At 47.8% G+C, this 27,505-nt stretch overlaps 1 protein-coding gene across 3 annotated transcripts; it reads left to right on the forward strand.

Moving 5' to 3' along the window:
* Positions 1-1,641: 1,641 nt before the first annotated feature.
* On the forward strand, positions 1,642-20,906 carry ICE2 (interactor of little elongation complex ELL subunit 2). 3 transcript variants are annotated; one of them, XM_088148314.1, is made up of 15 exons: positions 1,642-1,726; positions 3,541-3,645; positions 7,397-7,640; positions 8,172-8,291; positions 8,850-8,984; positions 9,432-9,602; positions 10,572-10,731; positions 11,334-11,503; positions 12,219-13,158; positions 13,365-13,528; positions 15,792-15,921; positions 16,928-17,012; positions 17,798-17,848; positions 18,618-18,876; positions 19,683-20,906. In XM_088148314.1, exons 1-15 carry the CDS (start codon positions 1,677-1,679, stop codon positions 19,893-19,895), a joined length of 2,997 nt encoding a protein of 998 aa, XP_088004440.1. In that variant the 5' UTR covers positions 1,642-1,676; the 3' UTR covers positions 19,896-20,906. The 3 variants fall into 3 exon arrangements, with proteins under 3 accessions (XP_088004440.1, XP_088004439.1, XP_025024323.1); XM_088148313.1 differs by having other exon boundaries at positions 9,432-9,557; XM_025168555.2 differs by lacking the exons at positions 17,798-17,848; positions 18,618-18,876; positions 19,683-20,906 and having other exon boundaries at positions 9,432-9,557; positions 16,851-16,986.
* The last annotated feature ends 6,599 nt before the right edge of the window (positions 20,907-27,505 follow it).

A 27,505-nucleotide genomic window follows, 5' to 3' on the forward strand; every position in this document is an offset into this window, starting at 1 on the left:
TTTTTGACTCCTAGCAACCACATAGATAATTTTTCTCCATGACGATCTGTCCTTCAGGTCTTCCAACAGTGCACTCATCGCCACTGTAACTGAGTCCCTCTAGCTTGCTGCAGGTCGTCCTCTTTCCCTCCACTTTTCCCCGCATTGGAGCCTTTTCCAGATAGCTGGGTCTTCGCGTAATGTGTCCGAAAGACCAATCTATATGAACCACATCCTGCGTAAATACAATAGGTTTCAAATGTACGCACCACCACCATCCTTCCATAGATGACTAGGAGACATCTAGATGGGTTCTTGATGTTCTCTGAGCTTGGTGGTTTTCCTGCAGACATTTCTTTACCAGGCTAGGTAACATCATCAGTGCACGGAAGAGTGACGTCTGCGGGTCGCTAGCCTTGTCAGTCTTGGTTGGGGTGGGGTTTCTTCCTTGATAGTTTGTTGATTGGGGTATTCTTTCTTCCTGGATTGTTTAGTCCTGGTGCTGTTTCCTGCTTAATGGAGTAATAGCATATTCTCCAATTCTGCATGAGGAGATGGTCTTCTCTGAAACACCCTTGCTTAGCAGCTCATCCCTAGTGCAATTTGAATGATGGACCGGCACCTAGAGAAGAACAATTAAGCCCATCGGTTCCTCCTCCAAGTCGAAGCGATGCCATGCACAGGCAGAACAGCATAGTGGCTCTGGGGTTGGACGATGGTAGGAGAGACCGAAGTGAGGTTCTAATCCAGGGTTTTTCCAACCGTTTTCCACCATGAGAACTTGATGGGGCTTCACAAGAAACGAAGGGCAGGAGGAAAGTCTACTCAAACTGAGCCCACTGTCAATCACTAACACTTTGCCTCTTGATCAGGGGTTCCCCGACTTGAAAACGTTGGAGAACCCCTGTTCTGGTCCACTTTCACCCGTGTGGCCCATGGGGTAACTTTGGGCTGGTCCCTCGCTCTCAGCCCAATCTAAGCCACAGGGTTGTCCTGGGGAGAACTGGAGAGGCAGCAGAGGGTACATCTCATGAAGCAACACACTTCTATTTACTCAGTTTCCCAATGTGAACAACTTCACCATGCAGAGCCCAAAATGAAGGCAGAGACCACTTTTGTGTAGGACTGGAGCAGGGTCAGGTGAGTTTTGTTATTGGCATCGACTCTTGGTCAGTGTTTCTCAGCCTTGGCCACTTGAAGATGGGTGGACTTCAACTCCCAGAATTCCCCAGCCAGCATGGCTGGCTGGGGAATTCTGGGAGTTGAAGTCCACCCATCTTCCAGGGGGCAAGGTTGAGAAACTCCAGGTTACTTCTATCAAGATGCTATGAATTGTTATTGCAACCTTATTTCTTTTGCTGTTTCCAAGGTGCTAGTGCTAAATATTCAGATTTACTTCTAAGTCTGCAACCCCCTACTTATTACTCTGAGTGCAAGAAAAGCCAGGCCTCCCTGCTTTCCAACGGAAACGCCCTGCACTTCCGGAAAGGGCGAAAGGGACGGGGCTCTCGCCCTCACGCAAGATGGCGCCGGGTTCCCCTCACGCGTCCTCCCTTTCCACCCTCTGATTGGTCGCTTCGCTTCCCGGGCCGTGCCTCGCGGTGAGGTTCGCCACGGGGATTGGATGATCCGGGAGTTCGGGGCGGTGCTTGGTGACGGCCGTGGCTGTTCAAGGCAAGCGGCGGGTCAGGCTTAAGATGGCGGTGGCGGCCACGATGGCGGCGACCGGTTGGAAGACGCTGAGCTGGTGAGCGTGTCAGTGAGGCTCCGGTGGGGGTTCTCGGGGGTCGCTGGGGGGTGGAGCAGAACAGGGTTGTGCCCGGACGTGCCCTCTGGACCCCTGAACGTGCGAGAGGGTGGGGAGGAAAGCGAGCCTCTGGGCATGTACAGAATGCTCCTCCATCCCCAGCTCTGGAGAGCCTCAGAGGCTGGAACAGATCGTGCCAGAAGGGAGGGGCGCCTTTTTAAAATAAACAATTGTTGCATCGGCCCCATTAATGCGTTTTTTTGGGGAGGGGGACGCGGACCCCCCAAGTAAACTTTTTTTTTCTTTTAATGGGCATAATTCAAGTTCGACATAGTCTGCTTCCGGCTGTCCTGGACTGCAGCTCCCATTATCCCCACCCCGCCTTCCCCTGTAGCCTGAGACTATAGTTCCCATCCTCCCCAGCCCCCCACGCAGCCCCATCGCCGATGGGGTGGAAACAGACCACGAGCCCTTTCTGGTTAGTTTATAATGACCAGTTATAACAGTCGGTTATATTATACTGTAAGGTGGTTTATAATTATCGTTATAATTAAAATAATTTAATTGTCCTGCTCTGAAGACTTGGCTCTTCCCTCTTTTTTGGGGTGATGTGGGAGGGTGTATTTCTTTAAATACACAGTAACATACATACATACATATATATAAAATGTATATATATAAAAAGTATATATATATATATATATATATATATATATATATATCTTTTATTTGCATATGTGTTTTATTTATACATGAGTGTGTTTTGTATATGTGTATGATATATATATACACACACACACATATATGTTGTGTGTGTGTGTATATATATTAATATAATGTCTGTTTTGGAGTAGGGCAGTCTAAAAATGGGATATCAATCAATCAATCAATCAATCAATCAAGGATCATTGGCCAGTGACCCCCGTGAGTCGAACAGCCCAGGCTGCCCTGGCAGCCCCCAGGTTTAGAGCCCAGAATCGCTTCGTCCGTTCCTCTTTCTGCAGCCCCGCGAGGGTCCGGCACGGAGGCAGAGACGCCACACTTGCTGCGCCGGTTCCTTGCCGTAAAATAAACTCTCTGGTACCCCAGAACTGAGGACAAAGCCGGAGGTCTGATCAGTCACGAAGAAGCGAAGGGGGAAAGGAAAGTTGGGGGCTGACAGGAGGGCGAATAGCAAAGCGTTGTGCTCTTCCCTCCCTGGGGTCTTCCCTGGATTTGTCGCCTCTTGTCCTCTGTGGGAAACTCCCCCTCTTAAATAAAGCATTTTAAGATGGCAACCTTTAAGTGCGTTATTTGCCCATGATCCTCAGCCCTAAAATAACAATATTTAGCAAACTCTATTAAACTCCTGGCGTGCATTCAGACTGTGGTTCTTAAACTGTGGCTGATTACCCTAAGGGTAATTAATTAATTAACTGGGTAGTTACCCAAGGGGGTAATTTGGGCACATCATGGGGGTGACAGAGCCATTTGTAATCGTTTGTTTTTGAGTCGAGGATCCAGTTTGGCACGGATGCTGCCAAGGCACTTGTGTAAAACAACAGAGTCTGGGTTTTTTGGGGGCGGGGGAGGTTAGTGCCATTATTCAAGACTGGGAAAAGGGGCAGTGGGGTCTCACAGTTGAAGAACCACTGCCTTGGAAGGAACCCCTGAAAATGCAAACTCTGAATTATTGATGGATAGAGGTAATATGCTTATAAGCTGGGGGGGGCGGTATTCAAGTTCAAACTTCACCTATCTCAATTTAGCATGCCCTTGATGATTGCTTTTAATACTGTTATAGATTTGACTGTTGATTTTTTCTTACACCATAGGGACATTCCACCCCAAAATGGTCACGATGTGTATTTCTCACGGGAACTTTATGAGAAGTACTCTCTGGCTCCAACCCTCTCCGAGCTAATGTCATTATCGAAAAGGTATTAGTATATGCTTTCCTATAACAAATGTGACTAGAAATTGCATCCTGGCAAAGGATAGGATAGTATAGGTTGATTTTATATATTTTTACTTGGAGTATTGTCAATGTTTTACAGTGGTACCTCGGGATACGAACTTAATCCGTTCCGTGACTCTGGGCGTATCCCGAGTTGGTCGTAACCCGAAGGAAATTTCCCCATAGGGTTCAATGTAAATCCGGTTAATCCGTTCCGCCCTCCGCCCGAATTTGGTCGCAACCCGAGGCAATTTCCCATAAGGTTCAATGTAATTACCGTTAATCCGTTCTGGCGTCCACGGACCACACGGAAAGCGGCCGGGCGCGGCGTGGTGCGGCGTGAAAATGGCCGGGTGCAGCGCGGCGCGGCGTGAAAACGGCCCGGCGCGGCGCGAAAACGGCCCGGCCCGGCCCGGCGCGGCGCGAAAACAGCCCGGCGCGGCGCGAAAACGGCCGCGGACCACGCGGCAGGGCCAGAAAAACAGCCGCTGACCACGTGGCACGGGCGGAAAAATGGCCGCGGACCACGTGGCACGGGCAGAAAATGGCCGCGGACCACGTGGCACGGGCGGAAAATGGCTCGTACCCCGAGGCGGAGTTCGCAAACCGAGGTAAATTTTTGGGGCCAGAGCTGGTCGTAACCCGAAAAATTCGCAAGCAGAGGCGTTCGTATCCCGAGGTATCACTGTACTTTCAATACTGTCCTATATGTCTAGAGCAGTGTTTCTCAACCTTGGCGGCTTTAAGATGTGTGGACTTCAACATGGAAGGCTGGGGAATTCTGGGAGTTGAAGTCCACACATCTTAAAGCCGCCAAGGTTGAGAAACACTGCTCTAGAGTATTATTACAGTTAAATTCTACCATCATTATGGTGGGAGTTGATTCATAGTTATTCCCAAGCAGGTCTTGTTGACACACTTTCTGCTAAGCCGTGGTTTGTTCACTATGCAGTATAGTTCAGTGGTCTCGAGCCCCAGTTGCATAACACGAAGCTAAAAATCATGGCTTAGGTGCCACAAAAGCTGAATTCACCGCTCATAAACTAAGCCACAAAGAAACAAACCATGGTACAGTTTAAAGCAATGTGTGTTCTCATCTGTGTTGAGTGAGGATTATTCCAGGCAAATATTCCAGGCCTTTCATCTGTCTCCCAGCATAACAGGGTTGTGCATTGGGGAGGGGGAGGGGAGTAAAAATTTTGCTCTGAACACATTTACCATAATACGCTATGGTAGACAGTAAGATGGGCCCACCTATATATTTTATTTATTTATTATTTTGTTATTTACTTATTAAATTAATATAGCTGCCCATCTCACACTTGTGACGGTGGGGGGCACACACAAATAATAAAAACCCAAACAATCCAAACTATTAAAAACAACCATTAAAATACAATTAAAAACCTATAATAAAACAAATTATAGGACTGTAGTGCTCAAAAAATAGCATAGCAGGAAGAGAATTGAGTGGTACTATGGCTACTTTCTTTGTGCCCTAAAAATCGGGTGCGGTCATGTGACGCCTGGCTTAACGACCGCACTGCTTAACGACGAATTTTCCGGTCCCTATTGTGATCATAAGTCGAGGACTACCTGAATCTCCTTGTATTCTTTCTCTTTAAGAAGGCAGGTTCTGACTGAATGGTAGAGAAAAACCTTCCTAATTGCAGGTGTATTTGAATAGATGCGGCAATTCCTCAGAGAGATGGAGGCTCCCCTTTTTCAGACGGAGGCCCCAATCCAATCATTAGAAGCGAGGGAGGGCAGAAGGTCTTTATCCTCTAAATAAATTGATGGGCACCCAATAGATTGCCAGGGACAAACCTTTACTGCAGGATGTGTTTCTGAGCAACTCATGAGAAGAACAATCATAGCATCTACAGCTGAGATCTACCTTGGAAATGAAAAGTGGGAACCGTTTGCTTCTTCTCCAGCAATCTGATGCTAGTTTGGAAAGCGGACACATTTTCCTAACAGTCTGAGCTTCAGTAGAGAGTTGGTTCATTGTTGTTCTTCATCTTTTTTCAGTTTATCCCAGGGTGGATCACCATCTAAAATAAAATATGAACCGTGCGAAATGAATGACAATAATTAAAATTAGAGTAGGAAGACATCTGGCAAGGAATGAAATGAAGGATATGCTCTTCCTGGAGTGGGGGTTGAAGAGCAGGTGGTTCCAGGTAGCTCTTCCCATGAATTGGTTCCTTGATGCTTTGCAGTGACGAAGCTTGGAACCAGTAGACGTGAAGATGTGTAGCTGAGGGTTGAACTGTGAGCCCTTGGGGTTCTCTGAGCTTGGTTGTTTGCTTGCAGACGTTTCATTACCCGGCCAGGTAACATCTTCGGTGCAGAAGCTTGGAGGGCAGAGAGCAAAGGCTGCTGCATCAAAGGGCAGATGAAATGCCAAGAAGATCTGAATTGGCACCCGAAACATTGAGTTCCTCCTCTTCTCTAGCGGTAGGAGTCAGGTTGGTCTCTGGTAGCCCAACATCAGGAGGGGTCTGGTAGCATCTTTTCTGACTAACCACTTTGATTCAAAGCTGTAAAATTTCATGAAGTCAGCTCGCGCCTTTTAACAAAACGCATTTGTCGGAAAAGGTGCTACCAGACTCCTTCGCGTAGGATCTTTTCTCCTTTGAAGAAAGGGGTGTTTTAAATAGTACCCAGCTGGGGATGCAGAGGAAAGGAGGCAGGGAAGGCGACTTTGCCTTTCTTTCTGCTGCGGGCTTTGCCAGCCGCATGCTGCCAACATCTCCTGATGGGCTCCTCTCCCCTTCTCCATCCAACGGAGCTAATTTCAGCTGCTCAAATCACTTGACATTCCTGCATCGGGCCTGCCTGAGTCAGCATCTTGTTGGGAGAGCAGCTTAATTAAATTTGCCAGTTTGTGCCACAAGGATGGACACGTTCTCTCATTCTGAGAGACAGCTGTGTCGTGTTATTAAGAGCGGTAGAGATGATACTGCTGAGACCTTTTCCTGGGAGGTAATTCAAGTCTGTCTTTTCTACTAGATCAGCAGTTAACACTTGGTTTAGTTAATCCAAAATATGCTCATGACTTAACCACGCTTGTCCGACACACTTAAGTGCAGCGCAAGCCATTGTGCTTTGAGGACACGGGGTTGTGGTTCGTGCAACCATTCAAGGTTCCTGGGGATGTGTGCAGGATCCAAAGAACCATAAAGCAAATTCTGTGCAATCACAGGGGCTTTAGAAGGTTTTTTTTCCCCAGCAGCACCCCATCATGCATTAAGATGTGCTATGTACAAAGCTGAAAAGGGTTTTAAGAATGATGGGAAATGGTTTGGGCTGCTGAAAGAAAATGACTTTATATATGATTTGTGCCTGCTCCTAAAGGAGCACAGGGTCAGCACTGTTTCATTCAAGTAATTTGTACTGAACGCAGCGTTCTTGTCTGAGAACAGGAATACAAATTCACTCTTACCACGTAGGAGAGGTTTCAAAGGCAAAAAAAGGGAGTGAAAAGGATTATCACAATCAACGGTTAACATCTATAACCAAAACACCACCCCATGTATTTTTCTTTCAAAGTAAAGTTTTAAATGTTCTCTTTCATGTTGGGGGTTGGGGGAGTAAACCCGAAGGCTCCTTATCCGTTTTGGCCAGAATAAAAAAAAAGTAAGCGTCAGAACTGTGTGTGCAGCATGCTCCTGGTTGAATGGGAATTGGGACAGTTTCCCTACAGCTGAAGATGGCTCTGTTGGTTTCAGGCATGCAGAGACCAAGGCTGGTGCGTCAACCTCCAGGCAAGAAAAGCAGCAGCCTGGGCAACAGACCACAGTTAAAGCGGAGCCTTCCGTGGCGCCTTGTCAGGAGCCAAGGGTCCCCTACCCTTATGTTTCTAGCTTGTCTGAGAAAGAGCAAAGGAGATACTTATTTCTTTTGTCTGAATATTTAAATGCTGATCCCAGCCTCTTGCCCTGGTCGCGGCAAAGAAATTACGCACAATATCTGGTAAGTGCTCTGCTTCTTTATTTTTCTAGTGTACTGCGGAGATGAACAGATTGTTTACGCGGACTAGGCGCGGGCAAGAGGTGGTTGGTAGAAATTCTGGCGCTTGGAACCAGCTTTACTATAGTCCTACGAATGTAGGGAGCTGTGTCATAGAGAGCTGTGCCACCCAGAAGATTCACCTTCTGCCTTCCTCGTTCCCCCTTCCTTTCCTACCCTTCTCTCAACCTAAAAAACTTCCTCGTGTTTTTCCTTGTGGGATTCGAGCCTGTGTCTTCCACCCCTGAAGTCTGGGGTCTTTGGACAAGCTGTGGTTTCAGTGGTGAAAAGTCAATTGCTGCTTAGATCTGGCAATTTTCACCCATGCCACTAAAGGATGTTGAAAAAGAGGCTACCAGTCTGTGGCTTCAGACGAACTTTGCTTTTGATCCGGCTCTGTTCATGGTTTTAAAACTTATTGGATCCAGAAAACTGATAATAGTGACTTCTAAAAGAATGATGGTTTTAAAATTACTGTTGTTACATTTGTTTCAGCAAATGAAGGAATTTGTGAGCAAAGAAGTAGCAGAATTCTTGAAATTTGCCCAGAATGCTGCTAGAAGTTGTTCTAAAGATTACAGTGACATCTCTGAAGACGCATTAGTTTATACCAAGGTAATATTAAAAGATGGCTCTGCTACCTTATCCAGGAATAGAGAGCCCCTCTGCTTCTAAAACTGATAGCCACTTGAGAAGAAACGAGCTGCTCTTTCAGTTCTCAAGAGGTGCATATTCCAAATATTTATTTGGGTGAATAGTTGCAAAGTTGCCTTCAAGTCAAGCTTGACTCCCGGTGACTTCATGGACACGTCCCTGTTGCTTTCTTGGCAGTAATGTCAAAGTAGCTTCCCAGTATAGTCCCCCGTCCTAGGATCCCCTGGTGGCCTTCCATCCACGTAAGCTCCCAGGCCTAAATCAGGTTTTCCATGATCAACAAGGTTGGGGAGTTGCCACCTGCTGAGATTTCCTCAAAGCTGTTCTCTCTTAGTCCTTTTTTTTTTTTATTCCCAAAGGTGTGACGAACTTTTATTTTCAAAATAATGGTAAATTGTTAGGTTAATTTTAAAAAAAAACAGAAATATGTTGTGCCGAAGCTCTTTCATGTTCGAGAGAATTAAGTATTCCAAGGCACGTTTGAAGAATATGAGGTCCTTCCTTTCTCTTCCCTCTGAGGATTTTTTGAGAGCTCGCATTGGTTACGTGAAGAGGTGTCCTGAATGGTATTCTCTGCATGAAGTTACCAGCATCCTGGGAGGACGGTTTAGCAGAGAGCTGACCCTGAAGTTTGAAAAAAGTCTTCTTGCCTTGGTAAGCTCCTCAGGATATGCTCCTACCTCGATGTCCTATCTTCTGGGGGAATACTGATCCAGGCTGTAGAAATCCAGATGGGAGCAGAAACAAGCCCCTTGCTGTCTTCTAGTGCAGGGTTCCTCAACCTTGGCAACTTTAAGACGGGTGGACTTCAACTCCCAGAATTCCCCAGCCAGCAAGGCTGGCTGGGAAATTCTGGGAGTTGAAGTCCACCCGTCTTAAAGTTGCCAAGGTTGAGGAACCCTGCTGTAGTGGTTGACTGCAACCCAGACCTGGTCCTCCCTTTTATCAAGGAAGAAGGATTTCCAGCCCTGCTTGGAGATACTGGGAATTGTCCCTCTAACTCTCCGGGCTCGGCCAAGAAGCAGGCTTAAGTGGCTTCTTCCTTTGGCAGCTGTTTCAGCGAAGGCGTGGCATTTTTGAAATTATTTTCTTTCTTCCAAGGGAACAGCGCACCTTGTGAAGCGGTACTTTCCAAAACTACCTGCGTCAATTCTTTTACCTGCTGATCAACCTAAGCGTGAATTAGACTGTGGCACTCCAAGGGACCGAGCTGCCAGGCTGCACACGGCAAGGATGCAATCAGGCGCGGCAAGAAGATCGGAGGCCATGCGCGTCGCTCCATTTTAATCCCACTTGGGCGTTAACCGTTCTCTGTAGATTATCTCAATGGCTGTCGTATTTTCTTCTCAACCGTAATAGCTCCCCTTGTCATTCAGAATTCTCACTGGGGTGTATGCAGTGAGTTTTTGAAGCAATTCTGTAAAAAAGTGGGCAGAAAGAAACGCTTCACGTAGGAACACGCGTCGGCTCCGTGTGAATGAGCCGTAAGCAGGCGTGAGCTTGAGTTGTCAGTCTCTTCTTTCTCTTCCTCTGAACTGGTCGGGAGAAGGACTTAGTGGATTTCAGCATCTTCACATTCTGCTATGGACGAGGCAGAAATTGTAGCTGTGGACTAAACCAGCATTTGCTGTTGGTTCATTTAAGAATTGGTTACATTTTATTTTAAACTGAGCTCAGCAAACTCAGAAATGTCCTATCTTTAGAAATATCAGAGCTTGCCATGGTTTTAGTTCAGAAGAAAAATGCAAAAATTCATTATGTTCTCAGCTCTAAAAAAAAGTTGCTGCAGATCTTGATTTAAGGGCAATTCCAAGAGATACTTGGGCATCAAATAACAGATGTAAGCATTGTTCCAGGGTCAAATATAACCACCATAATTTAAGATATAAATTATCTTATCTATAATTATGTACACACAAACACACACACCCATGTATATGTAAGACTTAAATATTTGTATGTAGCAGGAGGGCAGATTTTCATCAGGAATATGGGACCTTGGAACTTGGCGTTTTACTACTTACAATAGATTATGCCCGGCACAGAGGAACTTTAGATACTGCAGGGCACAGATATGTAAATAATAATCTTTGCTTCTAAGCATGTGTGCTAAAAATACTTCTGGGACATTAGCTAATTCTTTGAATCACCTTTTAAAAGTTCAACCTTAATGGTGTAATAATGTCATTTTGTTCAGTGTAATGTACAATTTATTATCTCACTGTTTCCATTTTTTTTAAGGATGTTAGCACTGACCCAAATGCTGAAAAACTGGCTGCAAAATACTGTCCTCAGGTGGTGCTGACCGGTGAATCCCTCTATACTCTCTTGAACAATCACGGTCTGGATTATAAGCAGCAGTGGGAACTTCCTGTTTCGGTAAAAATAGTTTCTCTTGCGGGTAGGTTTCCTTTTTCTCATTTTAGGGTAGAGTTGGTCTTAACACTATTCTAATGCTGGGTTAGGCAAGTCATTCCTAACTGAGGATGAACCACATCACCAGAACTTTATGATGAGCCAAATAGCTTGGGCTTATGGGCGAATCAGTCCAATTTACGGAAAGTGAGTCCTGCTGAACTGAAAAGTGTTGTACTTTTCTGGAAAAACAAACAAATGTAGTTTCTTTTTAGTACAAAATGTTTGTTGATAATGGGATAGCAAAGAACAGGAAACTGAGCAGGAAAAATAAACAATAGATGGCTTCGCAATTTCTTTTTGATTTTGAACATTAACTGTGTCTGGAGAGTATCGTTAGTTCATTCTAGCTTATTATTCTGCCATGTATTTTACATTGAAATGCTCTCCCTGGTGATTAAAACAACCTCTATTTATTGCTTATTGTTTATGGTCTATTTATTCCCTCCCAACTAATAATGGTAAAAAAGGTTTGGGAAAGTGAATCCGGTTCTTATTGTGTGGGAAATTTTATTTCTTGTACTTCCATGTTTAGCTTATAATTATCTGTTGCTCTTGAAAAATGAAAATCCGCTTTTTCCTTCAAAGGTCTCAAACCAGTCAAAGTGGCCTACATTGACCCTCCTCTCCCTAAGAAGGAGATGACCGTGAGAGAAAAGAACCAGGTTTTTCACGAATTCCTGGCAGATGTTCACATGACAAAGCAATCTAGTGTCGTAGCCCGGGCTGTAATACTAGACAAGCCATCAGAAGAGCTGGTGAGTTTTCGTTCTCTTGGTTTGTTTGTTTTAGGGGCTAAAAGGAACCGAAAGAGGGAATTGTCTTATCCCATAAATATCATGGGATAAGAAGCTTGGGCAGTTGGAGCCTTCCAGGAGCTGTGTTGGGTCAGAGCAACACTCTCTTGTCCAGGAGTTTGGATCTGGACTAACTATTCACACAACTCTGTGAACTCGGCAGGCCGGGCGAAATCCTCCTCTTGAAACAACCGGTCTTCCTAGGCCCACAAAGAAGAGCATAACCACTGACAGCTTTATTCTCCCTGGATTTACTCATTTTAAACCTTCTGAAGTTGGTAGCCGCCACCGTCCCTCGGAGTAGTGTATTTCACAGACTGCCTTTGTCTCGGTGAAACCACCCATCAGTCAGCTTCGTTAGATGATCCCGTCGGGTTCTAGTAATGTAACAGGATGAACCATAGTGCAGAATTTTATACTGTGTCTTCCTCCCCTCACGTCCCTTTCTCCTAAGTTAGCCATTCGTCTCAACTTAGCCGCTCCAGCTTGCCTGCTGGTGTCGAAAACGGTTAAGCAGGGTTAACCTATTCAGTTTGGTGGCCTTTTGCAGAGAATACACCATGGAATTCCAGGGATAAATATTATAGTGAATCACAGTAGCTTGCTCAATGTCGTGGTGAAAACGATGCAATGTGTGAATCCAGACTGTTTCACCACTTTCGTTTTTCTCTTCCAGCCAGGAGCAGAGCTTAAAGCGTGCCAAGGCAGACCAATGCAAGAATCCGTTTCTGCAGATCTGGACTTTGACACGGACGTCACAGAACTTGAAAGCTTTGCCTCTCAAGCTGAGATTGCTCCAGCAAAGCCAGCCGGATTGTCTGCAGTCTTGTCGGAGTATCTGAAAATGGAAAAGGAGTCCGAGTGGGCCGTGAACAGTAGTGCTGGTGAAGGAAAGAGCAGAGCAAAGGAACAGAGAACAGCTTTTAGTAGCGGGAAGACCTCACCCTTGGGGAGTGATCTCCCAGATTGGGATAGGGAGGAAAACTCATCAGGTAAAGGTTTTAAGCCGATGGAAACTGACTCAGATGGTGGAAGTGTTGCTTTGGCCAAAGAAAAAAACCTGGGACATGATACCTTGATCACTTCTTCAGATAAAAATAATATCAGTGGAGGAACTGGCGCAGCTGAAGACGACAGATCGCCTGCCCCGTCCTGCTGCAGTGACGCTGATGAAGAACCTTTGATCATCGACGCAGAATGTGAAACTGGCATTGTGCCTGAATCTTGTGTGGTCACTTCTGACCACAGCCCAGAAGGATTTGCCCCTCCTTCGCCCAGCCCCGGCCAGGCCCTGTCAGGAAAGCCAGCCGATTCTTCAGACATCCAGGAAACAAATGCTCCCTGCAAACTTCGTCGACGATTGTCCCAAAAAATTGATCCCGTGGGGCAGATTTTGAAAATGCAAACTGAACTCCTAAAGCCCCCTTCTCCAAATTGTCAGGGGCAGCTGCAGATAACCAGTGAAAGGAGTTTGAATCCTACCCAAAGCCAGGGGGATTCCCATTCCACCCCCTTGGCATCTTCTTCAGCTGTGGAGCCTGGACAAAATACTTTAATGAATACAGGGAACTCCTCCAAGTTCACCTGGGCCTCCTGTTACCAGGGGCCTCAGAAAGGTAGGTTTTTGGATGGGAGCCAGGCTACCACCCTGAGGAAAGCTGTAAACATTTCAGGTGTGTGTGCGCGCAGTTCCTTAGAACATTCTTTGTTCGGAATCTGTAGAAATTTCACGTTGGGGAGAAAAAATATCTTTAATGGGTGAAGCAGCTGTGAAGTGGGAGAAAAGGCAGTATGACCGTGCTCCCCCTGTCTTTCCTGAAAGGGGTGCTGTGGGATGCAGTTGAAGATGGGGCAGACTATGAACCTCCTCAGCATGGCAACCTGGTCTACAAATTGTTCAGCTTGGAGGACATGCTGCTGTTGGTGCGCACCACCATACAGAAAGTCGAGTTAAGACCGCATCAGAAGAAGGCGAAATTCAGGAGGGTAAGTTCTCTTGCGGGGTGGAGTATGGCTCCCTGGGGGTGTATGATGCTTTTTTGAATTTATATTTCAGCCAGTTCCCATGTTGCCTGCTCGTTCAGCAGCTAGCTGATTCAGACTTTTCTCTTTAGAGTGATCTTAAACTCAGGACTTAGTCTAGATGGGCCCAGAACAGAAAGTTTATTCGCACCTACTTAATTTCCAGATTTAATTAACAAATTAATTTCGTTTATTTATATCATTTATAGAGCATACTCTGGGCAGCGTACAAGGATTAAAATGCAGAAACCACAGCGTATAATCCCTGGTGCTCAGGGATAGAATAACCTCCCCATTCATAGAGAAACACATCAACAGCAACCGAGCTCACCTAACTTCCTGGCCCAAACTCTGGGGAAGCAGGCAGGTCTTCAGCCCTTGTGAAGGGCTAACTGGGTCAGGGCCCTAAACTCATCAGATTAAATGAGGGCAGCCTGTTCACCACAGGGCAGCTTTGAAAAGAGCTCAGTGCTCAGATGACTACAAAGTGGAGTCTAGGACACGTGGTCAACATTTCCATAAAGATACTGCGAATCAATCCGGTTCTGCCCTAGATCCTCTCTCTCTAATTCACACTGGGAAGTTACTCAAGTACTGGCAAACACAGCCTTGCTTTTCCAGACCAGTTAGTAATATTTTACGTATATGGAAGATGCAGGGAGAACCCGGCAGTTCTCGAGTTAAAATCCAACAGTTGATTCCTGCTGTGGTCATTAGGCTTACGGTCATCCGTACGCGCCCCGTTTCTTCCAGTGGACTAAATGTGAGGGTGAGAGTTCATAAGCCATACATTTAGGAGAGATAGAATTCTTTGCAGCAGATTTGCAATATTGATTCTCTTTTAAACTGAGTTTGCAGGGCTGTATTCTAGGATTCATCATCTCCTTTTTCTCTGGATTCCTAAAGATGGCAGCATTGCAGAGCTAAATTCTTAAGTCTCTCCTGAGTCTGCAAGAAATAGGGGTGAATGGCTTTGGTTCTTGGTCACTATTTGCCACTGTAGTCTTATCAATCTGTTCCCAGGGTGAGTAGTATCTGCTAGAATTATATCTTTGACCTTGCACGTGCTCATCCGTGAAACCTTTAGCAGTTTTCGGAGGCTCATGTAGGAGGTTCGTGCCTCGTGTCGTTTGATGTTTCGGGCAGCTTGAGCCTCAGAACTCCTGTCCGGTCAGGTGAAATATATGAAATCGTAGATGTCTGTCTGCCGCTCTAGAGATGTTAACCCCTTTGTTACTCAGGAAGAATTTGGAGGTGAGAGAGAAACCAGCTAGCAAAGGGTTCGCTTCTCTCCCGATTTCCTTTTTCTCCTTTCTCTCAGATTGCAGCCCTGTCTGCAGGGATTGACTCTCCTTTTAACGCTTTAAGATTTGTCGAGTAGCTTAGAATAGGTTAAATGCAGGGAGTCTGCGGGGTACAGTCCACACAGCCAAGATGGCACCTGCGACAGCGCGGTTGAAGTTCCGTCTGTCTTTTATGTGTGACAGCAACTGCACCGTGGCAGCCGCCATCCTGGCTGTTGGGACCAGACCCTGCGGACCCTCCTGGTTAGTTGTTTTACGTGTGTGAAATGTTGGGCTCGTATTTTGATGGTCTGAGGGCGCCTTGGCATCCAGAGTCATGCCCAACATTTCTTCAAGCAGACCTAGAAAAGAGCCATTGCTTTTTGAGCAGGGAGAAAAGAGATTGGCCACGGCAGAGGCCTGCAGACAGTCCTGGTGAGTCACCTGTTCACTGGAAGAGCTACACCCGTAACTGTGCCCCCTCACCCCCACCCCAGAACTGTAGGTGTGCCAAACCAGGAAGCCATGACTGGGAAGCGATTTGTGATGGGGACACACGCTGGCACGCTGCACTTTGCCCCTGGTGGCTGCGCTTTTTGAAACAGCAGAATCACACTGTTCAGCCCAGTTTCAGCTTCATAAATGAACTGTACGTGGCAGCGTCATCTGCTTTCTGGAGAATAGAAAATAACAGAAATTGGCTCAGGAAGAACGTTTCTCGGTGGTCACTAATAGTATAACTCAGACGCGTGAATTTTCTATTCTCAATAAACAATAATTCTTGTAAAGATCACTGCTTTCTTGTCGGTCTACATAGCTAATCTCAGAGAAGGCCAGCCCTAGCAACAGATCAAGTTTATGTTTTGATTTTCCAGTAAATACGCAGACTGAAAACACGTTGAAGAGAAAGAGCTTTTGTTTAACTTCATGCGTTTGTTTTCTAGCACTTTCCAGTTTACGTGTTGCCAAAGTTAGAATACCAGGCCTTCTACGGAGTAGAAACGTTAACTGAAGATGAAGTATGTCGACTGTGGACAGAAAGTTTGTTACATTCCAACAGTTCATTCACAGTGGGTCAGTGAATTTCAAGTTTTTGTTTTTTTACCTCTACGCAAAGTGCAATACGATTTCCTTTCTGCAAATTGTTTTATGCAACTGACTGCACAGTGCAATAGAAAGTACATTCACTTCAAGTCACACTCATTGGCTGCAGCTTAAACTATATCATGGCTGCTCTGGCTCCTTTACTGTTTAGCTATGGCCATAGCACCCTGGGGCAGAGGGGAGCAAGGCAAGCCGCGGGCAGAAGAGCTCACAAGATTGTTCAGTGACAGGATGGAAATTCAGTGGGAAGATTCATTACGTTGGTCCATCTTGGAAACTAAAGGTTCTGGAAGGATTCCTGGAAAATACGGTGATTCTGTATCTACAGAACTTGGCAGATCTGTAGAATCAAACAGAAGACAGATGATATGAATGTAATTCACACCATTATAGACATTTTGTCTCAAGGTAGCCGATGCTATCTCTGTCACTCTGACCTGGTGGCTCCTATGGAAATCTCACTCCGAGGGACTGAAGTTCAAAAGCGACAGTAATAAACTGTCCAAGCAGTGTGACTAATTCCATGCTGTTGTTGAGAAATTGGCATTTGGTTGGTTGCACCGGCTGAAGTTCAGAGGAACTTTCTGGTCTGGTGTATGCATTATCTTAAACCATGGTTTATTGGAGAAACCGCAATGGCTGGGTTTCTGCGATAGAGCAAACTGATAGGTTAGGCCAGTGTTTCTCAACCTTGGCAGCTTGAAGATGTATGGACTTCAACTCCCAGAATTCCCCAGCCAGGAAGGCTGGCTGGGGAATTCTGGGAGTTGAAGTCCACACATCTTCAAGTTGCCAAGGTTGAGAAACGCTGTGTTAGGATGATAGGTGTGCTGAGCCTCAGAATTAAATCTGACTTCCCCTTTGTTTCAAGTTCTGATGGTGTCGTCATCTCATTTTAGTCCAGACTGTGGTGTCTCCTGCTTCGGCGTTTCTTCCTTTCCATTTTGAACCTACCTGGTGGTGTCCCCTCCTTTAGGTCACATCGACGCCCTGACTTCACAACTCTTTCTGCTGGAGCGCCTGACCGGGGAGGCTTTGAGAAAACGATTTGGCACATTTAAGTAAGTCACTTCCTCTAACGGGGGTTCCCTAACAGCTGGTTCCTCTTTCCACATTTCAATAATTTCTTTCAGCAAATGCAGTATAAATTGTGGGCTCAATATAGTACAATTAAATTAAATCAATATAGTTGTGTTCTTTGTGGACCTTGTTTGTTGAGTATGTGTGGGTTCTGTTTAGTCCACAAGTACTCAACTCTCTGTTAGTTTTTGGTTGGCTGATTGTTTAGAGAGAAATTTGATCCATAAATGAGCTACTATTATTTGGATTCTCTGCCCAGCATCCTGAGCTAATATTAGTTTGAGGAAGGCCTTTTACCATCTGACCTTTTCCTTTACAGAAGAGATACTCAGATCATAGAAGCCTCCCCAAAGCCGTTGTTCCTTGATCGTTTTCTGGAATGACAGCTGACACAGTCCAGGCGTTTCTCAAACTCTCTTTTGAATCATGAGGTTTAGAAACCCTTGCCCCTAGATAGGACTGACAGTTGAGACTCTCAGGACGTCGAACTTCCTGTCGAATGCCAGGTCTCACAGTTGTCCGCACACTAGCAGCTGCCTGGAAAGGATGTAAAATAATGTAAGATGAACGGCTGATCAGGCCTGATGTCTCACCAGCCTGGCTCTGGGTGACTCAAGAAAGACAGCTCCGTCGGAATTCAGAAATTCTTCAAGTTCCTGTGTGTCTGTCTGTTTCTTGAACAGTGATTACAGGGCTTTAATTTTCACAATGCATTAACTTCCCCGTATTTATTTTGTTGCTTCTGAATGTTCACCTCCCCGTACAGGCCAGCCAATTCATTAAATATTCTCGAGAACATCTTGAAGAAAGTGACTGGGTATGTACGCGGCTTTGTTTCCCTTCTCTTCCTTTGTGTTGCGTGCTTAACACATGATTTGAAATAAGGAGAGCAAAGGGCACCCAGAACTCAAGAATCTGGGAAGCTCATAGTGAACACTCCCAAAGGAGGATCTGGGGTAAGGGGGGGGGATCTCAATCTATTCTGGATCATCGTTGGGCACGTTCATATGCTGCTCCACTCCATTAACTTTTCTGCCAACTTTGGCTTAAAGTGAAAGCAGACACACCTGGTGCAGTGTGCAGCCTTCCATGATACGTGCCATGCGCCGAAAGTCATCCAATAAACGTCTGAATGGAGAATCACAGCCACAGCAGACCCTGGCAACCCATTTTGACCCTGGCTGCCCTCCTGGCCAAAATGGGCTTGCTTCGTGGGGCCTGGAGAGGAGGGCCATGCGCTCTGCCTAGGAGCCACCGTGAGTGTCTTTTAAAGCCTCTAGTTTAGCCGGTGATAGTCTTGCGTGCATGTCCCTTGAATCAGATTTAGTAACTTTTGTGGCCTCCAAGAAATGCACGGAAAGAATACAGTGTCTTCCCAGCTTCCTGTCTCTGCTTAGTTTGATTCGCTCCTTATTGGGCTGAACCAGGCAAGTTCAGCAGCCGCGATCAGAAATCCCAGCAGAAACCGTCCAAGCCGGATGTCGGTTGCAAGGGGCGAAGGGCGCAGCTCGCGCCCAACAGCTTCAGAGTCAGAGGGAGCAGCCTGATTTGGCATCAGCTTGTAACGGCTCTAATCGTGTGGTCAGCTTGCAGGAGGGCTCTTACCTCTTGGCTCACCCGGCGGGAGACTCGTCCGTGACCATCTACAAGAGCTCCGGTGGAAACGCCACTCGGGCGACGTACAGCCTGCACGCTGCTCACGCCGACCTGCCTCCTGCCCCGGTGGTCCTCTCTGTCCCGTGGGTCCCGCTCGATCCCGAGATCCCTCTGCCGCATCACTTTGCTCAAGGCCGCGTCCCCTGCACTTTCCCCCCGAAGCCGGCCGAGAACCCCAAGGACGCGAAGGTGAGAGGGGTTCTAAGGTGGAAGGCCAGCTGGCGGGTTTTACAAACTTAGGATAGTTTGGGAAGAGTCTTTTTCTCGTTTTGTAGTCGTCAGGCACGAGCAGCAACGGTCTAAAGCGATGATAAGAACTTAGTAATGGGTCAGTGTGTACAAGCTAGCAGCGTTATTGTTCTGCAGCTGCATCAAAGCATTAGACTAGATTTATCTCCCTTCAGAGTAATCCTAGATGCCATCTGGAGGACGTTGGTCAGAAGTTCTGCCAACAGAGCAGAGGGAGCACTTCTAGAGGTGCAGAATGGAGATCAGGGAGCCCTAGCCATGCCGAAACCCTCGCGGCCCTGCCTAGCTCCTTCCAAGCAACCTGCCCTATAATTTCAGTGACCCTGTTTTCTTGGAAAAAATAAAGGACAAACCTGAAAGCCGGCAGGGGGGGCAATTCTGAAAGAGGTTCGCAAGGAGGGAAGGGGAGAGAGAGAGAGAGAGAAAGAGATGTCTATAACTTTGCTTTACAAAGGAAAATTCGGGAACAAAACCAAGAAATTAATTCAATTAAGTAAATCTAAAGGGCAGCTTTCTGAAATAAAGGGCTGTTCTTTATAATAAAGGGTGTATGGTCACTGTGCATAGAATCTTAACTTACTCCAGGGTTGATGGTTTTCGTTTGGGAGTTCAACAGCAAGAAGGAAGCGTTTTCCCTGGGTTTCAGGGTGGCTAAATTGCAGCTGGTTCTGGCCGAGGCCTCCCGTTGCTCATGTTGAAGCTGCTTCCTCTTCCTCTTCCTCCCCCCACCCCCTTCTGACTCCTAGATGAGTGGGGCCAGAGCTTCCCCCGGCACACCCAGCCACCGAGGGCCAGTTTCCATGGAAGCCACGGGCGGCTGCCCGCCAGCTGAGCCTTTCAGAAAGAGGCGTGGGGCTGCGCAGAACAAGGCAAAGAGAAAGAGCTCCGGGGCAGCAAATCGGGGCCGAAACTGGAAATTCTGGAAAAAGACGCGCACAAGCAAAGCCCACATGACTTAATCCTGCAGAGGAACGGCAGGTCTTGCCTCAGCAAAAAAGCTTCTTCACCAGCAAACGAAGAATGCGGTGGGCAGCTCCAGCAGACCAGGCGGCTGGGCAGTGCGCTCTTGCTGTAACTGTCCCTAAGAGGTGCATTGGACGGGTTTCTCCGATGTCAAAAGTGCCCTGAAGCAACTTGGGAGTGAGAGCGGCGAATCCGAACTGATTTTGCATTGCTGTTGTCCCCAGTAACATTCCTGGGTGAAAGCCGAGCCCTCTGTAGCCTTCCTTTGAAATGGACAGTTGCATTTAAGCAGTTCTACTCTTTTCGGCAGGGGGGAGCAGTGTGGGGGGACAGATCTCTGTTCGACCTTCCCTTTGAAATGGCCCCTTTCTGCAGATTGCACTCATGTCAGGAAAAGAGCCTTGACCACAACCACAAGCTGCTTTTAAACTTAAATGTTGTTTTTAAAGTTCTCCAATTCGTTAAGGGTCTCCCAAGGCACAGCCATCGTTCCTCGGGCACGTGCCATCACCAGAAGCATAAATCGCACTAATTTTTTTTCTTTTTTGCCTTTTTCACAGGTCAAAGCAGATTACTCACGTTGGCCGTGGGTGTCTTTGTCTTTTTAAAATGCATTTAAAATACCCCCGTGGCTCATTTCTGAATTTGTTTTTGTGGAATGTGGATTTGAATTTCGCTTGGGCTTTGCTCATACGCACGTTGTCCTCCAGCTTGCTTTGCAGCCCAAACAAATCAGCGTTGGAGTCTGTGGTTGCGTGGTCGCCATTGTGTAGCGCTCGTGCCCCGGGCAAGACCAACGGGGGGACGTTGAGGTTGGTCCAAGGGGAGGCGGGGAGGTGCAGGGCAGCCTTGATGTCGCTGAACAGAAAAGCTTCTGCCCAAGCAGGGCAGCGTTTTTGCCCAGTTACACACGGAGGCTGACGCATCAGACCTTCCCTCTCGCATTTCAGGCACTCAAAGATCCAGGCCTTTTTGCTGCGTGAGATTCTGAACAGCTTTTTTTTTTACTAGGAACCGTTTATTTCTGCTTACCTCTGCCTAAATGCAGTTCTTTATAAAAGAGCGAGCGTGTTTTCAGTTTGGTTTTCACCTTGCCACATTTTGTGTGCCAGAGAACCTAAGTAATGCCCTCTTGGTTCCTGGAGAGCCTTTCAGTTTTTATCTGGTTGCTACAACAGACACCGTCTCCTCCTTTGTTTCTGCAATCTGCTGGGGTTGGTTGGTTTTAATGACAAGGTAGAGCGTTCGGGTTGCAGGATTGCTTAATGTCGGGTTCTCTTTCAAAATCCAATCTGACCTCCCACGGGGGAAATATTTCTGTGATGAGTCATAAGCACAATAGTCGGGTGGGGTTCTGAAGCCGGGCTTTTGCACGCTGGGAAGAGGGGAAGAGGATACTCAGGACAACAGTGGATTCTCTGGTCTGTCTGTAAGGTTTTTCCTCTCAACCTCTGCCTCCACAGTCAGTGCCCGAGGGCCTGTGGAGCAAGCGTGCGGCAGCGGGCCTCTTAAAAGTAGCTGCAGCTTCTTCACCCCTTGCTGATGCAGCGCGGTCAGCTGCTTCAGAGGGAAATTTGGTGCGTGTTCACGGTCGCAGCCACAACTCCCTTTTCCAACCCCTGCTTCGTCAGGGGTGAGACGCGTCCAGCTGGTTGGATCTTCTGAGTAGCTGAAAGAGCTCTTTCAGTCTGTATAACAGTCGGTCACGCGAGTTGCTTGTATGCAGATCAGGCAGTTTTTATACTGTATTAAAAAAAAAAAAGGATTCTGTGAAGTTTTGAGGGTTTAGAAGAATTTAACTTCTGATTTGCAAGATTTTAGCCTGTGTTGTCAAGCAACTTCAGTGGACCTGTGTCAGAATGGAAGTGGGGGGGGGTAAACTTAACTCTGCTTTACTTTTGGGGTGTGCACCCACCATAAGGTTAAGTCTATGTTCTCATTTGGAAATCAGCTTGCTTCAGTTTGGATCTGAATCTGGGTGGGAGATTTGCTGACTTCTATCCTGTCCCACATCTAAAGCAAGGTTCAGAAATTCCCGTTTCAGACTTCCCTTTTAACTATCACAGGAAATCCACAAACGCCTGTAACTTTGTTCTTCTTCAACAGAAAAATAATGTGCAATTTGCAGGCCCGGTAGATGTTCCCAAACACGTCTCTTTCATTCGTGATTTCCCCTGACTGTACATTTAATAAAATAAAAATAAGTCCATCTTGCACATCGGCTAATTCCATGCCAAGCGGCCCCCTCTCCCCTTCCTCTTGCTTCCCCCGTTTCGTGGTGTTGCATTTGCACGGGAAGTGTGTGAACTCTGCCTCGTGGGATTCCGCCCTGCAGCAGTGCAGCTGATGTGATGTCATTGCTGCTTCTGAGGCTTCCCTGCCCCGCCTTGCAGCACCAGCCAGTGGTGCAGGCACTGAAGCGTTCCTACGGGAGACGAGTCATTGCTGTGCGCGAGGGCATCTGCTGGGCTTCGTCCCACAACAGGAAGCCTTGGGCTTTTGCATCCCAGAGCGGCCTGCAAATCTTCCAGGGTGTTCATTTCCTTCTCCGAGTGTGAGGCTGGAACGATCGGTCAATCAGTGCGCTCACAGAGCGCTTCCGTGCTTCCTGAAGCCCGCAGACACGGCTCTTTTATCAGACAAGACCAGGACGTCGCAAATGCCATGTTCTGATTGTCCTCCTGTCTCTCAGAGAACTGGAGGCTTCGTCCAGCTCGCTGCTTTGGCTTAGCTGGCCGGGGGGCGGGCGGGAGGCTGGCCCCAGAAAGGCCTGGCTTGATTCTCCCTCAATTAATTATCACGGGTTCTTGGAGCGAACTGAATCAAACTCTTTTGCTGCGGTAGGGAACAAAGGTTCTTGTTCTGCTGCAGGCTGGCCTGGTTTTGAGACTCTGAGACGCTGGTGCTCCTTTGCCTAGCGGGGGGCCTGAAGTCTCCCCATGTCCAGGCCAGGCCGTTGGAAACGCAGCATGCAATGGAGAATTTTTTTTTTTTTTGCATCAGTTTAAGGGGGAATGACCTTTGGTTCTGTTGTCCTTGCCATCTTTTGCTCGGTAGAGCCCGTTTTCCACCACGAAGGCAGGCTGCTTACTGTGTTAGGGTTAGTCTTTGCTAAATGCATGCCTCGAACATGGGTTTGAGTAGCATTTCCATCACGTTCCAGCCAACAAGGTTACTGGGGTAAATGTATGAGAAGGACATAGCTATTTAAAGTATGATGGCCCACAAGGAGAAAAAATCTGGTCTTGTCTCCTCTTGCTTAATTTCTGGTCCGGCTGGTCTTCTGCCCCCCGGAGGATGGGGTGCAGTCTGCTGAGTGCATCAAAAATTATCGTGGAAGTGCCCAAGCTATTGACTCTTCGGCTCGGATCAATATCGCTAATGGGTTTTCTCTGATGCTCTTCCAAAACCAGCCCCTTGAGGAGCAACCTGGCTGGCTGAATCTGGTGCCAGCAGACGGCTCAGTTCATGTCTGCGCATGAATCCAGCTCTCTGGGAACGTTTAATTTGCTCCCTCCCTTTCAGCTGAATTGTGGGCATGCTGTCTTTCCAGCTAACATGCTGGGGCTTGCAAGGTCTTAGCTGTGACAGGAAGGAGTTTGATACCCAACCACTGGTCCTTTGTGGGGCAAAGTGGGTGGGGGGAGCATTCATCACCAGGCCACCTTGGATTGACCTCATCTTCGAGCTAGGAAGGACACTTCCAATCACGTTGAAAAAACCCACCCTCCCAAAATTCCATATCTGATTTATTGCTGTCTGGGAGACTCAGTTTGGGGGTGGGGGGCGTTGAGTGTCATGAAGTGGAACTGGAGACCTTTATCACCTGCTTTCTCTTTTCACGGCCAGCCCCTGGAGTGGGAATATTTGGTTCCTGAGAAACCACACGGGCTCCACGGGCTCTGTTCCACCGAAGCATGGAAAAGAATGCACGTGGAGGACTTCACCTTCCAAAAACTGCCTGTCCAGCTATCTGGGTGTCTCCCATGCTTGCTTTTTATTGGGTGAAGCCGTGACTCGAGTGCAAGTAGCGCCTGGAAGCGTTCCTGCTGGGAAGGTGTTGGTCGCAGAGGGTCAGACCCCTGCTCAGAAGGCGGAAGCTCCCCAGGCCGGCCGGTGGGAAGGGCGAGATCCCGGATGGCAGGACTGCTGCTGGTCAGATAAGAGAAGGGTCTGGCCCTGCGTGGCTCCCATCCGACCCCATCTGAGCAGCTTGGGAGCTGAAGTGGGCGGCACAGATGTTCCTCTCACCTCCAGCTCCTGTTCCCTTGGCAAGCGGGACGGGAAAGCTGGAACGGGCAGGCCTGCAAAAACAAAGACGCCCTCCGAAGCCATTCTCTGCTCCCAAAAACAGCCTTCCTGAGGTGGTCGAGTAGGAAAACAAGCTCCTTGTCCATCAGGATCTCCCCTGCAGGCTGGGTCTTGGGGCCTCCCCTGAGTCTAGAAAGAGGACATGGTTCCTGGCCGGCTAGGTCAGGTCACGCCACTGGGTAACTCTGTGTGGCGGCTGTGCAGGCGCTTAGCTTGAAAAGGTCGGTGCCCATGAATTAGCTGGCACTCGTGGTTTCTGCAGGGACCCAGCCAGGTGGCTCTCTCAGCCTTTTGACACAGAAAGGTTGCTTCCCAGCCTAGCTGCAAACAACGTCAGTTGATAACAGCTTGTGACTCTCCCTGGTCTCCCTGGAGGAATCACAGGCCCTGATGTGGTGAGTGCGCTCATAATTCCGGTATCTCTGACCCCATTCCTAGAGCCATGTTTTCCACGAAGGGCTGTTCAGCCACTTAAAGTCTAGCCACGTGCGCAGCGGATCCAGGATGAAAACCATCTTTGGATAAAGGAGATTCCACCCTTGTTTAAAACAGAGCTCAGCCGTTCTTTACGCTTCAACAAAAGATCTCCTCTGCAGGGGTTTAGGGAGGAGGCCTGTCTTGGTCTCCCATTTGCTTTTCTCCAGGCCACGGCTTCCTCTCTTTACTGGGACTGGAGTTGCCCACCCAGTCCTTGTACCAAAGGCGGCTGACTGCCAAGGGCTTCCGAAGTTGGTCTCAGCGTTGCTTGCTAGCGTATGCCTTGACCACTTCTGGGTTTGGGGAGGAAATGTTGAGAGGTGCAGTGCAGTGCAGTGCAGCGCCCTTGGCGTAGATGGGACCTCCTCGATAAGAAAACGCTTGCTATATAGATCCTGCCTCCCCTTGCTCCCCCCAGCCCCAGAGCATAGCCCGTATACGGCACGGGGCCAGATTATTTGAGGGACGGACCACCTCTCCCCAGTTCAGCCACCCGTCCGGTCAGGTCTGGCAGGAGAGGCATGTCAAGGGTCCTGTCCGTGAAGGAATAGCACCTGGCAGGGCCCAGGAAGAGAGCCTTTTCTGCCGTGGCACCCACCCTCTGGCCCCTCAGCCCCGAGGTTAGATTGTGCCCAACCCTGCTGGCCTTCCCGGTGGGCTCTGAAGACGCGGTTTGGTGCCATGCCTGGGTGTCCCTTGGCGGCATCAAGCCTGCCGGTTGGTTGCGTTGTTAGTAATTTATCATACAATCAATACAAATTAGCAAATTAGCTTTATTGTTCTAATTAAGTTTTAATTGGTTCTAATGGCTTTTACTTTGTTTTCATTTTTAATTGTTGCTGCTGTTTTTTTTAATTATGTAAGCTGCCCAGAGTCACTCAGGTGAGATGGGTGGCGATATAAATCGAGTCCATCCATCGCCAAAGCGGGGATCCTTAAGGTTCTGCAGAATCCCCCAGATCTGGGTGGGTGGTGGGTGGGTGGCTGGGATGCACTTCGTTTATAAACAGGTGTGTGCTTGCTCGGTGGCTGGAGACTCCGTGGTTTCCTTACGTTTGTCATTCATGGTTTGATTTCAGCGGGTCATTGTGTCTCGTGGTCAAAAGGTCAACGGGTTTAAGTTGCCAGAAGTCCTGGAATTAAAAAAAAAATCAGTTAAGGGAGCCTACTTTTTTTTTCCAGAAAATACCGGGCCTTGTCTCCCCCCGCCCCCCCCATCCCCAGTGTTATTTTTTTCATTTAGTAGTTTCCTTTTTAAGTGAGTCAGGAAATGAATATGGCCAGCATTCCGGAAGTTGGGTAAAATTCTAGCCGCGCCTGTTCCATCTTCGCTGTTGACACATGCTTCATTCATCCACTCGCAGCAAGCAGTGGCAGAGTGTTATTTATTTCGCCTTTGTGGGCGCACCAAGGCAACTTCTAAATGCAGGTGGCGCGGCAGGAGTCCGATGTTGACAAAAGCCCGGAGGTCTGATTCGGAGACTTCCTTTCAATTGCCTGGGTGGGCAAGGCCGCAGTTCCCTGGTGCCTTAAGCGAGGTTTAACTCAGCTTTACCTGTGAATGCTGGGGTCTTCTCAAGACGTATCGCCGGCCCTACCACAAGCCCCCATATGTCTAATGAGGACTTAAAATGATTTCCTTGGTTGACCTGAAAGTATTTCTGATAATATGCGCTTTGTAGGAATAAGGCTTGCCTGGGTCATTTTATGTGTAAAACTCTTCAAAGCCAGCGTGTAAATAGATAATAATGTTGCTATAGCATTGATTTGTCCTATTTCAAGGGCAGTTGCATCTGTTCTTGGAAGACAAACTTCTTAACGCAGATCTATCCCCCTTACTACTACTTTTCCAACAGTACCAAGCCCTCAATCAAAATAACAACCAAACATGATGATGATAACAATAGGAGCAAACCAGGAGAAACAGCAGAGCGTGTGCCTAGCTCGGAGAGCACCAAAACGGCCCGGCGGTCCTTAAGTTTGGTGCCCCTCACCTCGGAGGCCTAGCGCAGCGCCAGCGGAGTGGAAAGGAAAACTCCTTTCTGGTAGCCCTTCTCCCCAGGGGCCACGTTTTGAGGGCAAAAGTGGAGTAATTGTGTAACCACAGCAGATGTCCAGATACGCAGCAACTTTCCAACAGGGTTATGCAACATACAGACGCCGCAAAGCCTTTTTCGAGTTCTAACCGAAACGTGGTGCTGCGTTACAGTTGTTCACCTCTGTCCTGAACTGCCCTGGGGCTCACTGGAATACTTTCCCCAATCTGGGGGACGCCTCTGGTGGTCAGCCATTCTTCGCAAGAGTTTCTTCGTGCGAGTTGCTTGTGCACTGATGCTGTTTGCCCCTCGTTCGGGGTCCTCAGGAATCAAAGGGGGAGCAGGCTGCTTGTCTCGGTGAACAGGCCTGAGTGTGCCGAAGCGCACGGAGGCTCCACAGCCTGCCGTTTTGCACGCAGACGGTGCTTTTAATGGCGGAGGCGACACATGAAGCTCGCTTGCACCCTGGTGATTTCTACTGCCTTATAACATCCAGCCATTGCCATGGCAATATTATCAATTGTGACCTATTTGCAAAGCCTTGGTAATGGCGGGAAGACGCTAGCGTGGAAATGGCCTGAGATACATCTTCTCCTCCAGTAGAGCTTTACACTTACTTTGTAACAGACTGACTTGGAGTAAGTTACAAAGAAGATGCTAAGAAGCCCTGCGGATTTCAGGGTTTCCCTTAGGGGTACCCCTCCCAAGCCATAGGGGCAAGTAGCTTCCATTTGGTTTTTGGTGAGACTCCGGATAATGATGCCAAAATGATGTCACTTCCC

This window comes from Python bivittatus, unplaced genomic scaffold (genome assembly GCF_059951505.1).
Source record: "Python bivittatus isolate LINGU-HERP-01145 unplaced genomic scaffold, Pbiv_v1 ctg000530_np1212, whole genome shotgun sequence".
Taxonomy (NCBI): Eukaryota; Metazoa; Chordata; class Lepidosauria; order Squamata; family Pythonidae; genus Python; species Python bivittatus.

What these genes read in the sequence shown, in the direction of transcription:
- ICE2 (XM_088148314.1), top strand. Translation starts at nt 1,677, where the DNA reads ATGGCGGTGGCGGCCACGATGGCGGCGACCGGTTGGAAGACGCTGAGC. An exon ending in GAAATTACGCACAATATCTG is followed by an intron (nt 7,641 to 8,171) that starts GTAAGTGCTCTG and finishes CATTTGTTTCAG; the next exon opens with CAAATGAAGGAATTTGTGAG. An exon ending in ACGCATTAGTTTATACCAAG is followed by an intron (nt 8,292 to 8,849) that starts GTAATATTAAAA and finishes CTTCCCTCTGAG; the next exon opens with GATTTTTTGAGAGCTCGCAT.